The 15290-nt window shown below is 40.9% G+C and overlaps 2 protein-coding genes across 3 annotated transcripts in view; both read left to right on the top strand.

Moving 5' to 3' along the window:
- The window catches only part of phf14 (PHD finger protein 14), a 132683-nt gene extending 120956 nt beyond the window's left edge, over nt 1–11727 (top strand). For both annotated transcript variants that reach the window (XM_085148943.1, XM_085148942.1), the window contains exon 18: nt 9520–11727. In XM_085148943.1, coding sequence (XP_085005069.1) covers nt 9520–9594 — 75 coding nt within the window. In that variant the 3' untranslated portion in view covers nt 9595–11727. The remainder of the gene's footprint in view (nt 1–9519) is intronic.
- LOC146493814 (uncharacterized) overlaps nt 1–15290 on the top strand; it is a 136980-nt gene that overhangs the window by 33634 nt on the left and 88056 nt on the right. The window lies entirely within an intron of this gene.

Below are 15290 nucleotides of genomic sequence, written 5' to 3'. Positions count from 1 at the left end.
TTCAGCTTTGTCTTATTTTTCTGTCTCTTCCATGTCATTTTAACTACATGTGTGGAAAATCTCAAATTCTCAGAAAGACAGTCTTTCTAAGTCCATTCACATATATATTGCAGGTGAACTTCCTACCTTTTAAATTTGGAGGGTATCTCTCCTTTCATGATGGTGTTTGTATATGCTGCTGATCAAGGTTATTATCGTTAACGAAAACTAACGAAATAACGAAAACTAGAAGTGAAAAAACATTTTCGTTAATGGAAATAAAAATAAAAACAAAAAAAGGAAAACTAACTAAAACTGTAATGAGTGTTCACAAAACTAACTAAAATTAACTGAATTTATAGCAAAAATGTGTTTAGTTTTCATTGATGTGTGCGTGTCATACAATAGTCAAGGGTGAAAATGAAGTTTAGTTTACAGATTTTTTTCTTGCTGTGTCTCATTATGCCAGCAGGTGGCAGCACGTTAGTCGAGTCGTCTGTGTTGCTGCTCTGTCCACGCGCAGAATCATGTCAGGAAAAGTCGGAAGAAAGCGCCAGAGTCCAATTTGGGATTACTTTGAATATGACTGTTTTGGATAAAGCAAGTGTCTTGTAGTGGAAACAGACAAATTATGAGGGACATTTCTAAAGGGAAAAAAATCCCACAAACCTTAAAGTGAACTAGAAAAGCTCACACAAGAAAGCTAACCTAGCTTAGCTTGAGAAGGTAAGGGAGCACACTCAACCCTCATCCCCAGAAAACAGAAGCTAACCCCAGGCAAGGCAGCGTGATGCATCCCGAGACAACAGGACGGGGATATCTACACAACTGTGTGAGTCAATTACCTTCAAAAGGTTTATCAATTCACTTGAACCAAAATTACGAACACCCGGTGCTGCAAGAGTTAATAGTCTCATTGGGGCCAAGATATACATTTTATAGTTGCCTGGTATCAATGGTTGTTCATCTGCCTTTATTTATTTATTTAAAGAACCCATAGGTGGGAATGTGAGTTGTCTGTCTCTGCGTGTTTGCCCTGCGACAGACAGGCGACCTGTCCAGGGTGCAGTATGGTAGCTGGAATAGCAACATACCCAAGGATGAGCAGAATGACTGATATGATGAAACTGGGACTTTGTTACACTTAATTATTGCAAACACAACTAAAACTATAACTGAAACTAATCAAAACTAAACTGAAACTAAGGATTTTCAAAAAATAAAAACTAAACTAAACTAGCAAACAAATGGTAAAAACTAATTAAAACTGATATAAAATTGAAAATCTGAAGTCAAAACTAAATAAAAATAAAAACTAATGAAAATTGCAAAACTATTAAAACCCTGCTGCTGATCTCCTTTTAAGGTTCAGGGCAATGCCATTGTCTTGACACCTGCTGTTGACTCTTGATGTCACTGTGTCTGTGAAGGTTCTCAGTCATCCAGGTCATCGTAGTCCAAGGAGCTTGCAAAGAAAAGCTTCTGGACTTCTTTAAGTTGCTTGAACAGAGGGACAAAAGGACCCCCTGATGATCCTCTAATCGCCTGAGCCAAGGTGTGAAACTGTGTGTGGGTCCCAATCAGCCAGAGTTTTGGGTGAGCTCATTGTGAAACCTGGCCCCACCTTATCATGCGAATTCCTGAGGTCAGATGGCCCAGGATGTGAGTGGGCGTTAAGGCGTCGCTGTCCAAAATGTGAACATTGGCATCCTCGAAAGAGTGTCCTTCATCCTTAAGATGCAGATGGACTGCTGAATCTTGTCCTGTGGAGGTGGCTCTTCTATGTTCACATTTTGGACAGAGAGGACAGATGGTTTGAAAGAGGAGTGAAAGAAGCATCTATGTCCACTGTGAGCAACCATCTTTGAACAGAGGCGGTGGTTTACGACACCAACTGTCTGCCATCTCATCAGGAAATCACATGATAAGGTGGGGCCAGGTTTCACAATGAGGTCACCCGAAACCCTGGCTGATTGGGACCCACACCCAGTTTCACACCTTGACTCAGGCGATTAGAGGATCATCAGGGGGTCCTTTTGTCCCTCTGTTCAAGCAACTTAAAAAAGTCCAGACGCTTTTCTTTGCAAGCTCCTTTGACTCTTGATGTCACTGCAGTTGCTCTGGAACTGTATTGTGTCTTAAGGGAGAGGGTTTTTTTGTCGTTGAAACATGTTTTTCACAGTTCAAGATGGCTGGCGGTAAAGCTGTGGAATATTTAGCCAAACCTGGCCCTTGATGTAGGTCTGATGATGTTGGTCGAGGTTGATCCAGGTCTTGGTTTGCCTGCTACTGACACACTGAGGCATTTAATTAATATAATTTTTCATCCCTGCCTGTTAACACATTCCCTCTCTGATTCTTGCAGTCCTGCCACAAGATAATAATCATTTCAATCTGTATTAAATGACACATACTACTTCTCTTTTAATTAATGTCTCCTCATCTTCCTTTTCCCCTTTTTTGCATTATTTAATCTTATACTGAAATACCCATTTTTTAGAAATTGAAGTTAATTTATCCGCACATTTTATTGCTACAATATTTCACCATGTTTGTTTTTCATAAATTGGACATTTGGACTATTTTATGGTATACCTCTTGAGTCGGCTTTCTGTTTTGGACTTTGAGCTCCCCATATTTGTTCCTGGTGGTACTCAAGTTCAATCTCAGACATCCAATCTGTAGATTCTCAATCACAACTAATCAACCAATGGCTGTTTGTGAATTCAGACCCAGTAAGTTGTCCCTTATGTAACCCATAATGCCATTAGCGTGTGTCTGCCTGTGGCAATCAGCCCAAACTAACGGTGATAATTTGCATCTGCCGAGGGTCCTCAGCCCAGGTTAACAGTGTTGATTTGCATCTTCCCTCTGGCGATCAGCCCAAACCAACTGTGTTTACAGATTTTTTCCCTGAATGGTGGACTCTATTACCAAACACAGAATAATTTCAAATTCCTTAAATCAAATTATTTGTCCTTGAAAAATTCTCTCCACTCTGGATTCTTTATCAATTGAGATTTCGGCGGTCACTGTCTGCTCTCAGTTGCCAGGCACTCTTCTCCTCAGTAATTTGTTAGCAGGTAAGCACTCTTTCAGACTCATGGAGTCTAAATCCAGGTTTTCCTGAATCAACATGAAACCAAACTGATTTTCTGAGATTTATTAAAAGAAAGTTAAAACCTTTGCAAACTGATTGATACAGCACGAACTGGCATAGACAAAAAGGTAAAATAATAGCAGCTCCTTTGTAGCCAACAAGTGGGAATTTTTGTCTGTTCAGCTGCAGGGAGCTCAGTCCTCACAGTCACGTAGGCACCAACCTGATAATGAACACAGTTCCAATTAGTTTGTTTACAAATATTCACACTCATTCTTTGTTCAAGAAAACTACATACCAATAGTAAGCTGGGCTTCAATAAGGTGAAACACAAATTTTCCATTACAGACCAAATTAGAAAATTCTATAATTTTTATAAGCTATAACTATAATATCATCCAAAGCAGGTGGCTCATAAGGTTGCTAATTGTATAGCACAACAACAGCAAAACTAACAACAACTACTATGAAGCAGGACAGGCCTTTCTTCTTATTAAAGTTGTATTGAATTACTACAGAAGACTATTGATGCTGCTAATGCTCAAACATGATGAACATTGTGGCGGGGCTTCAGGGGAGGCCGACACACCGGAACTCCATCAGCTCATCACGCCTCCCCTGTACAAAACGTGCCAGGACCTGAGGTGTGTTGTTGTGTGTGGGGGTTGTAGCTGAAGAGCTGCAACCGAGCGTGGTAGAGACAACAACCGAATGTTGAAAATGTGAACTGTGTGGTCGGGTCCATCTTTCATGATAAAAACATATTGTCAGGGGTATGAAAAAAATGTATTAATAAGTTACATATTCTTATAAGAAGTAGCTTAACATGACGAAAGAAACAACAGATTTTCTTATGCAGAACTAATTTGCTTTAACTAACTTGCTTTCAATTGCTTTATAACTGCAACTGTAACTGCTCCAGTAGGAACACCAACTGTATGTTAAACACAAAGTATTGCAAAGGTCTTTTGGGTCCACTTGATGATCATGTCTAGTATTTTAAAGGGTAAGTCAAAGCAGGACAATTTGTGCAAAAAGTTAATGGACATAGATAAAAAGGATTAGTTTAATCACATTTGGTCTTTGATTTTTTTGTTGTTATGGCAGATTTATTCACAGCAGCTCTCATATTTTTGAAAGTTGTAACGTAGTTTGGCTCAAAAATGTATTCTTATATAGCGCTTCTCTACTCTCCCAGAGTGCTCACAGCGCTTTAAACACCCACTGTACGCACTTTTTTCCCAAGAATATTTGGCATGCAGACTGGAGCAGCCAGGGATCAAACCACCAACTTTCCGATTAGTAGATGACCTGCTTTACCTCATGAGTGACACCCCATCAAGCAAGGTGGTAGGTAAGCAGACTCAGCAGATATTTTGGGTCCCCAAATATGACCAATTTATTTACAGTGATCTCCATAACACATGAAAGTTAAACCTTAGCTCCCCAGATTAACTCATAATAATAAAAATCTAAAAGCATATGGCCTAGGCAGCACAGCTCACCGCTCCTCCTCAGGGAAATGAGAAAGACATAAAGCTCACTACTCCACTGATTAACTCATTTACATAAATCCCTCTAAGATAACTCCTGATAAGTTAGTCCGTAATCTCGAAAAACACAAAAACAAAGAAAACTTTCCTTAAAAAACTCCTCCTCTTGGTTAATGGCAGGTATGGTGATAATCCCAAACACCTAACACCTAAGGCTCAAAACAAAGAAATAAAGGTAAGTATGAACAAAGGAACAAACAGCCTCTGACTGACTGCAAATGCCGGCCTAATCCATCTGTCAATCTCTTGCTCCCCTCTCCTCTGGCTCGTAAACCTGAAATCCTGAGATACTTAAACGCCTCTGCAGGGTGCAGCAAATTATCCCTGACCTGGAGTGAGCACTTTACCCTTTTTTAGCTGAGGGCCATGGCCCCAGATTTATAAGTGCTAGTTCTCATTCCTGCTACTTTACACTTAGCTGTGAACTGCTCCAGTGCGAGCTAGAGGCCACCACGTGATAAAGCCAATAGAACGACATCATCTGCAAAAAGCAGAGATGAGATTCTGAGGCCACCAAAGTAGAAGTCCTTTGCCACCTGGCTACACCTATTATGAAAGAATAGGTGACAAAGGGCATTTCTGGTGGCAACAGTTGACCAAACTCATGAAGTTGTGTCTTTAGAAAACAACTGTCCGAATTAAACATTGGGCTTGCAGGTCAAATACAACCCTCCAGTCACATCCATTATCAGCAGTTCTCCACTACACGCCTTTGGAGTAGAGGGTCGCAAGCTCGATTCCCACCTGGCATACCGGAGTGAGAGAGATAAATACAAAGTCATGCTGGCTCGAACATCGCCCTGATCAACAAGGTCCACGTCAGGTGTTGAGGAACCAGGGCACCCTGATGAGAAGTGGCCTACTGGAACAAGAAGGCATCGGTTGGCAGAAAGAAAATAGGGTTTTGTTGGAATGCTATTATGCAAGGAACCCTGGCGGAAGGGATTGCATGGATAGGATGAGGGATGTATGAAATCGTCGATACCCAACATCATCATTGACGGCAAAACAACTAGTAGCTCAGTGTTCCAACATTCAGAAGAAGGGACTGCTCTCACAGGTAGAGATTGACGAGGTACAACACATATGCTACAGCACGGGGGAGCCATCAGAGATTGGTTAGAGGCGCAAAACACCAGCTACTGGTAAGACTGAGCACTCAGCTGAGACTGCAAGACTAGGCTGACCAACCTGTGCACTGCCTGGATTGATTATAAGAAGGCCTATGACTCAATGGCCCACACCTGGATCCTGGAATGCCTAGACCTATACAAGATCAACAGGACCCTAAGAGCCTTCATCGGAACTCAATGGGGATGTGCTGTACAATGCTAGAGGCCAACATCAAGCCCATACCACAAGTCACCATCAAGTGCGGGATCTACCGAGGAGATGCTCTGTCCCCACTGCTGTTCTGCATAGGCCTGAAGCCCCTCAGTGAGATCATTGACAAGACTGGCTACGGATACCGACTATGGAATGAAGCAGTTGTCAGCCACCTCCTGTAGATGCATGACGTCAGGCTGTATGCCAAGAGTGAACGAGACATTGATTTACTGATCCACACTACCAGGATATACAGCAATGACATCGGAATGTCGTTCCAACTGGAGAAGTGTAGTCGGATGATAACGAAGAGACGGAAGGCAGTTCATAGCGGGACACAATGGGACTCAGCTTAGCAATGTTTCTCAAATGATAAAAACAAGAGAGAACCAGAGATTTAACATGAGCATCCAAAGTCAGAGCTTTGTCAAAAGTTACTCCAAGATTCCTAGTAGAGGATTTGGCGAATGTAGCAAGAGGACTTCAATTTTCCATAACCTTTGGCACAACATTAGCCTCCCAGCCGAACCTGCTCCCCACCAGCAAGCGGGAGAGGGAATCAGCCGCAACTATCTCCGGCCGATGGACCAGCAACAGGGATGAATGGGATCTGATGGCCGGCCGCGTGGCAAGTGGCGGGGGCGCAGCAAACGTGAAAAAAACCTGCAGCTCTCAAGCAGCTTGACAGGTGGGCAGCGTGCTGGACTGGATGGTGCACTGTCCTTCGGTGTGGGAATGTCACGTTCTGCCCGTGCGCCGACCTCCGGCTCTGTCAGAGGAGGTCCCTCCCGCGTGCTGAACTCCGGTTCTGGCAGTGGAGGTCGCCTCCCTCCCCCATGCAGTTTGAGGGCTGGCGGTGGTGTCAGCCAGAAACCGACCCAAGCTGCCAGACTCATTGTCAGCTGCTTCCAGGGCTCGGACCAGTCCTGCAGCTGTTCCCCCTGGTGTCAAAACACTGCCGCCTGCCCTCTCTGTGTGGCAGCAAGTTTCGGGCCAGCGCCTCCACTGGTTTGCCCGGTTGTGGTTCTGCCATGCCATCTTCTGGGTTTCAGCACAAATGTAATGGGAATGAGGGACCCGACCACATATTTCACTGGTTTACACACTTTATTTCAGTTGCTTTTGCCTTCAAACAGCCGCAGCTTTTCAGCCGCCTCCTACACACTCAGCCACACCACAAACCACGCCTGCCACAGCGTTGTTTTCAATAAATTGCATGCTCAAAAAATGTTTTGCTTCACTCCCATTTCTGTTTGTTGCATGTTGAAACTCTACTTGGAAACTTGTTAAGATCCAACCATGCAAAATACGATTTTTTTTGCAATTTTTCAAGTGGTCTTAAACTTTTGATCGGGACTGTATTTAGAGTTATTTATGATTTGTTTTTCCTTTGCCACATAATCTTACTTCATATATTTAATGTCTTCAGTGTGTATCTACAATTTTGAAATGAGCAAAAATAAAGAAAAGTCATTAACTGAGAAAGTTTATTCAATATTTTGACTGGTGTATACCAGTCTATTTACCATTTACCATCCCACCAAGTGACTCCAAAAGGGATGGGCACTCTAAACAGTCATGAGACAAACAACGTGATCCAAGGGCAGGGAAATAATTCTCGTCCATCCAGGAAACTTTGAACAGGGAGATATGAGTACACCCATCCTTGCCTGCTGCCTCTCATTGCGGGCGAGTGTGTTCAGCCCCTCTCAAAAACTGTGCCTGTGTTTTTCGTTGAGTTGAGCGAATTGTTATCCCTTAACCCTTTAAAACCGGTTGGAGCGGGCACGCTCTGTTTTGCGTAACTATTTTTAAATCCCGGTAGCTCTGCAACCACGTAAACTAGCACAATAATTTTTTTTTGCATATGAAACCGGAGGAGTTGTACTTACATCTTATAGCATCAGCTTGTGCTAGGTCACAGTTTCCTTCCACATATAGCTTTGCAAAAACTGCATAAAAAGCGCTTGCAGCAACAAAAACATAATATTCCAGAAACACGCTTTGCCGATCCGATCAGCTGTTCATAACACTTCCTACATTGGATTAGAGGTCAGCGCGAACTGTCGCATGTTCGCCATGTCCTGCCCGGAACCGGAAGTGACGTCATTTTCGCGGAAATGTAGTTTTTTACCGTCCGGGCCTCAATGAGCCTATACTGGTGTTTTTAAAAGTTATGTTTGACTTTATGACTTTCTGTGTCGTTTCTGGGATGCTTAGGACTCATATTGCTGCTGGAAATAGTTTATTTTGATGCATATGCTGCTTTTTTGCAAATTTGCATTATAATATTTATTTTAGTTTTTCCTGCAGTGTATAAAAATTGGTGTATTTCAAAAATAAAACTATGAAGACACTCAAAATAAATTTCCTGTGGTGAGAAACTATTTTGTGCAACTTTTTTGTATTTGCAGTTTTGAGGGATAAGCCTCTTAAATTTCTCTAACTAGAAATATATGTTAAAAAACAAAATTTCTTTGTAGTTTATTGCACTTTTTTGCAATTTATGTAATCACTAGGCTGTAATGGTTGTATTGAGGTATAGCAACTTGAAATGCTCCCAAAAATGGCGCTACAGCATGTAAAAATATAATATAAGCTCTGGCGGACTTGGTTCTATGGTAGGTCTTAAAGGGTTAACCCAGTGCTTGTCAAAGTTTGTGGCAAGTTACCTGGCAGAAAAGTCATGCGGAACTAATGTTTAACATCGGAATCACTTTTACGATAAAACAAAGAAATTTGCTGCAGTTACATTAATAATATGCACATCCGCTGCGTGTGTAAGTCGACAGCTGCAATAAAGAAGTGTACTGAAAAGTGTGAACATGTGGTCGGGTCTGTTGTGCATCATTTACAGTGGTGCTGAAACCCAGGATTGTGGCTGTCGACTTACACGTGGCTGCAGTTTTTTGGCTACAGCCTACACACATCATCAACAACAACAGGACCTAGTTCATTCTGTTTAAGCCGGCGAGGCGTGATTGGGGATGCAGCTCATGTGCATCTGCCTCCCTCACAGCCGCGCTGCAGATCATGCCTCGCCACAGCTCTGCACTCATAAACTGGCCCCCTCAGCCACTAAGATTGAATAGTATTAAACTCTCACAAAATTATATATTTTTCACCTCCGTTCACGAGTTTCTGGATTTCTTTTCTTATTTTTTTTATAGGACTAAGACTGAACTTTATTTTTCCATGTTTGGCAATGTTCACATTCTGTTTAACTTGTTACTTTTTTGAACAAGTGGTGCAAACTATTGACGCAGTCTAGTGACAAAAGTCACAAATAGTTGTTTGAAATGAAAGTTGTTTGATTAAAACAAAAATTACTGAAGGATTTTTTTTGTTTGGTTTTTTTGCCTGTTGTTAAGAAATAGAGAAATATTTTTTAATGCGTATCTGCTCATTAGATTGTTTTATGTATAAAAGACGGCCGGCTTTGAGACAAGGTCACAGGCTGACAGGAAACTGCAGGTTTTTGCCAAACTATGAGCAACAGACAGTGAAACTAAGTTCAGACAGGTTATGTTGTCTATATAAAAGTGTGCTGTGTCTTTGCAGGAGGAAGAGGAAGAGCCGATGGAGGAAGATGAGGCTGTTCAAGAGGAAACAGCAGAGCGGGAGAATCCAAACTAATCCAGATAGAGAGGACACAAACACACCTTAATGGCTGCGCTGCCACTCTGCTTTTGTTGTTCAGACTAAAGCACATGTAACTTTCTACTAGTTTCCCAAAGTTTGTAGACAAACAGCTTTTAGCTTCTACTTTAGGTTAGCAACCAGAGGTGTATTTTGACAAATGGTATTCAAATGTTGATATCTTTACTTTCAAGGGCAGAATTTGTAATTTTTATGGATGAGGGTGAAACCGACAGGTTTCAGACAGCCTTATGAAGCACATGAAATCATCCAGCACAGAAACATATATTACTGAGCTCCTTCTACAGCAGTGTCTGACTCTTTACTCTGCTTTCATACACTTATGATCATCACGTCATTTCCACACAAAGTATGCTCAGTGTCCTGTTTACAAGATGACACTTTTTCGTCAGAGCCCATAGAGCACCGCCTATTCCCTGCTGACCATGCTTACACACTTAAACCAGTCAGAGGTCAGCAGTAATACCTCCAACAACTTTCAATGTGTGTTTAACTGGAGCATTTTATTTTTGTATCTTATTCATACCACCTTATTTCCTACTTCTTATGAACTTATGTAACTAAACAAGTGAGAAAATAAAGTTTTAGGATTTGTTTTTGTTTTTTTACTTTTATTTTCAGCAGTACAAAACTTACTATGCTACATTTTGCCTTTGGATCTTAATGAATATCTTGTTTAGGAAATATATCTACTTAAGTATTTTATTTATATACTTTGTAAAGTAGAATTAGTTTGGAACTCTTTTACTTCTTTTTCATAGCCAGATGGTTGTTTGACCTGCTTGTAGGCTGTAATCATAACTAAATGTCCATGCTCTCACTCACTTTGCAATTGAAATTTAACATCAATTGAGGCCAAAGAGCATGGCCCTAAGAGGTCAAGTGCACTACAACTCAAGAAATTCAATTAAGTTTTATTTATTTAGCACCAAATCACAACAACAGTCGCCTCAAGGTGCTTTATATTGTAAGGTAGAGACTACAATAATGCATACAGAGAAAAACCCAACAATCATATGACGCCCTATGAGCAAGCACTTTGACGACAGTGGGAAGGAAAAACTCCCTTTTAACAGGAAGAAACCTCCAGCAGAACCAGGCTCAGGGAGGGGCGGGGCCATCTGCTGTGACCGGTCAACACGTTCTCACTCCCAAAGCGTAACATTTTACGCTAGGTGACAAATCGTCAACATATTACGTTTTCGGCTACCCACCACGTTCCTAAATGACGACCTTGGAAAAATGAGGAAATATGAGAACCGTATGGACTCAATCTACACATGTTCGCTCTTTTTCTTCAAATCCCTTAGAAACACGCTATTTAACATAATTAAAGTCATGGTTAAGATCTGGAAAAAGGTTATGGTTAGGGCTAGGGATAAGGTTAGGTTTAGGGCTGGAATACAGGGCTGGAACGTCTATTACCGCGGGAGCGTCATTGCACTGGATTTCGGCCATAACCCGCCACGTACCATAAGAACGCCAAAGGTCTCCTTTCGCGTTCCTCAGGAACGCCGCGGGACGTGACAAAACGTCGGCATGTTATGCCTCGGGAGTGAGAACGGGCTGGACCGGTTGGGGAGACCAAAGGAAGACAGGATAAAGACATGCTGTCTTTATCCTGTCTTCCTTTATTAATGACAGCAAATAGAAAAATGCCATAAAAGCACACAAAACACAACAGAAGGCGAATAAAACATAGTGGAGATAGGGGAAAAAAAACACTGCACCAGCTCACAAAAAACCAGAATTATTAGAAGTATTTTTGAATCATTTGTTCCATCAACTTTTGATTTGTGTCTTGGAGTTTTGTGTGCCTATTGGACCTTTTTTCTATTTGCTGGTATTTTTTTAAGTTGCAGTGTGTTTGACTTCTCAGGGCCACTGTAAAGGAAGCAGCAAAAGTGTTATCTCACATCAACTGCTACAATATCCACAACCTTAGAAATGTTTGAAAGTGGTGACTACATTTAGTTTCTATGACTGTTAACAGAGAGTAAACGAATCATTAGATTTGACCAGAGATCATGGCCTGTCAGATTTTTTGCCTGTCAGCAAATCTGAAGCTATCCCTTAAAGTGCCAATAAATCCGAATTGGAAAGCCTAAATGCTTCTCTATCACTTAAACTCACTAACACACGTTCAAAGTCTCATTCTCTAGTTATTAGCCTGTTTAGCGTCATACTACCTGGAGTAACACATCATCAGAAAGTAATAGTTGCAAAAAACCAAGAACTTTACATTTTATACAAAGCCAGAAAATACTACAGGAGCCGGATTACCTTCACCAGACAGTACTATACAAGCCACTATGTCTCAGATATTGTATAACAAATGCCATGATGCTATGTTGCTGTGTTTCATATTGGGTATACTTTTGTAGTTTTGAACAATACTCTGTGTATTCCTTTGTGTTTGCACCTTCAGTAACTGCACAGTACATGGCAGTGCTTCTCAGTCGTTGCTTTGCTGATATTATTTGACTTATACGTTCGGAATCTTCTGTGAGTTTTAATCAATTCCTTTTTACTATACTACCCCCAATTCATCACAAACTCACAACGTTTGTGATGAATTGGGGCTTGTCCAGAATATTCACCATTTGGTAGTCTACACAATATAGTGTTTTGGTTCATATTGAAAGCAAAATGCATCACCATTTTCTTTAGTTAGCAAATACATTTGTTTGTGATGTAACAAATAATTCTGGTGAGTTTCAATAAGCCATGTATATCTCTTCATACAGTTTCAGAAAAATCAGGTTGACATATTTTACACAGCTCACACAGTCTTTTATAACGTGCAGTACGTACAAAGCAGAACACATGATGACCACATAGTGCTTTTCTTTTAGGTCTGGTTCAATCAGTGCATAAGTTCTTAGCAGAAATATGTCTTAAGACTAGAGTTTAGACTTGAATGGTGCTGGTTAGCTGTGATTCAAAGGCTTTTATTTCACCCTTGCTCCTCATGAGGTACATGTATTGGGAATTGGATTTTCACCTTTGCAATACTATGTCTACAATAACATGTCTACAATTTATAAAACACACAAGACTGTCGCCTCCTGGTTGACAGTCCGTCTGCCTTCTTATGCTGACTTTGTTATTTCAAAATCGAGTGGTCTTAGCATCAGTATTGCTGTGACTTAAATGGATATGAAGTTCTGCAGAGAAACGGTTTAGTTAAAGAATTTCAGTAAGGGCTCATCACAATCCAGATACGGCATTGGTAAAGGTTACAAATGGACTCTTCTTATGGCCTCTGACAGTGAAACATCTCTGTACGTGTCCTGCTAGACAACAATTTGTTCACACTGAGGCTAACTATGCAGTTTCACAGGGTTCTGTCCTAGGACCAGTTCTGTTTACAATATACATGCTTCCCTTAGGCAGTGTCAGTAAAGGGAATAACATACATTTTCACTGCTATGTCTCAACTTCATCTATCCAGATAACACACAGCAATTACTTAAACAGCAGGAAAGTCTTAAAGACATAAGTACCCAGATAACCTATAAAACTGAGGTTATGGTACCTAAAAATCATCAAGACATATGGTAGGAAACCAGATGGCATTACCTTGGCCTTCAGCAACACTGTGAGGAGTCTTGGATTCATTTTTGACCAGGATATGTCCTTCAATACGCATATTAAACAAATATGTAGGACTGCTTTCTGCCATTTTCAGATTATCTCTAAAATTAGAGATCCTCCATCTCAGACTGATGCTGAAAAACTAGTTAATTATGCATTATTTCTAGGCTGGACTACTGTAATTGATTATTATCAGGTTTTCATTAAAAAAAAAATCTTTCAGTCGATTGAAAATGCTGCAGCAAAAGTACTGACAGGGTCTAGAAAGAGAGAGCATATTTCACTCATTCTGGCTTCTCTTCACTGGCTCCCTGTTAAATCCAAAATCAATTTAAAGTAATTTAAAATACTCCTCCTAACATACAAGGTCTTGAATAATCAAGCACCGTGTTATCTCATAGTCCCTTAGTCACCCCAATAGAGCACTTTGCTCTCATACTGCTGGTTTACATATGGTTCCTATTTAAAAGTAGAATGGGTGGCAGAGCCTTCAGCTTTCAGGCAGACCTGGACGGGGACAAAAAAATAGACCCTGTAGTTTTTGTTCCAGACAGCCCATCATGACTGCTCAAAAAACTAAAGCATTCAGATACTTGAATCTCTCCCTTTCTTATTATGTCCTTCCATTTATTTTCTTACCAAGTTAATTTCAAGTCCTCTGTCTCTTCCTCTCTTCTTGGGACTGCAGTCCTTCTCCTGCGCTTCTCCACGGCTGGTGCTAGCAAGACCAGCCTCCTGTGACTGCAACGGCTTGTTACTAGTTGTTGTTGTTGGTACTGGTGACAGTGCAGCAGCTGCCACAATAGCTAAAATGTTGACACATTTTGCTGTATTTCTTTTTAATTTCTTTTTAACTTTTTAGCTTCACCTTTTCACAACTTCTTCCACACTAAACATCTCTTCTTTTTTTTTTTTTTTTTTTTTTTTTCTGTTTTTTTTGCCTGTCCCATTTGGTTCTAGCAAGACCAGCCTCCTGTGACTGCAATGGCTTGTTACTAGTTGTTGTTGCACGATCTGATATCCTCGTGTTGGTGTTGTTCCCAGGTCATCATACTAAAGGTTGTTCCAGGATCAACATTGCAAGTGACCAATCAGAATGTTGTGATGTCATACTTTTGTGACTTTGGGAAAAACCAGCGTAAAACAAAAAACTGTACTTAAGCTGCGAGAAACCGCCTTTGTCCGCCGATCAACGGACCCAAACCCTGACCCTAACCCTAACCCTTTAATAAACGCTAAGCAGAACTGATATTGTCCTTGCAACATTGGAATTTCATAAATGCACGAATGTGTTGGTGCGCAAAAGAATAACGTCACAATAATGTGATTGGTCACTTGCAATGGTGAACCTGGAACAACATTTTCATGATGATCTGGGAACAACACCAACACGACAATATCAGATCATCCATTGTTGTTGGTACTGGTGACAGTGTGGCAGCTGCCACAATAGCTAAAATGTTGACACATGTTGCTGTATTTCTTTTTAGTTTCTTTTTAACTTTGTAGCTTCACCTTTTCACAACTTCTTCCACACTAAACTTCTCTTCTAAAAGCTGTGTGAGCACACAGCAAAGATACGGGAGGGCCTGATTGTATTAAGAGATTTGAATGGGCACAATACAGTATCAGTAATGAAAATAAACGGGTTGTTGTCAGGACTTGACACACTTTTGGGTCAATTGAAAGGCCAATGTCGGCCCACCGGACAAATGCCCGATATGTCAGATTACCAGTCCAGCACTGCTTTCAGGGCCCTCTTCTGTAAGAACCAGCTCACATTTTGGATTTGGGAGACGACGCCCTCTGTACTTTTAACAAAGCCTCTCTCAGTTGTGCTGGATTATGCCTGTGTTATCTGTTTTATATATATATATAAAGGTAACCTTCACTCATCACAAAACAGGAAGAAACTTAAAGATGCCATAGCAAGTTCATCAAGCTTGCATTACAAAGTTGTATTGTTGCAATATGGGATTTGGAGTCATGTATGAGGAGCAATCTGTTTCTTGTCTACCATTTTTAGGGAGACATATCACAACATTGTTGTACAGTGATGGACCTCACATGGACCT

The sequence above is a fragment of the Neolamprologus multifasciatus genome, chromosome 22 (genome assembly GCF_963576455.1).
Source record: "Neolamprologus multifasciatus chromosome 22, fNeoMul1.2, whole genome shotgun sequence".
NCBI lineage: Eukaryota > Metazoa > Chordata > Actinopteri > Cichliformes > Cichlidae > Neolamprologus > Neolamprologus multifasciatus.
The sequence above is the reverse complement of the archived record's forward strand: the minus strand, read 5'-3'. Positions and strand labels throughout refer to the sequence as shown.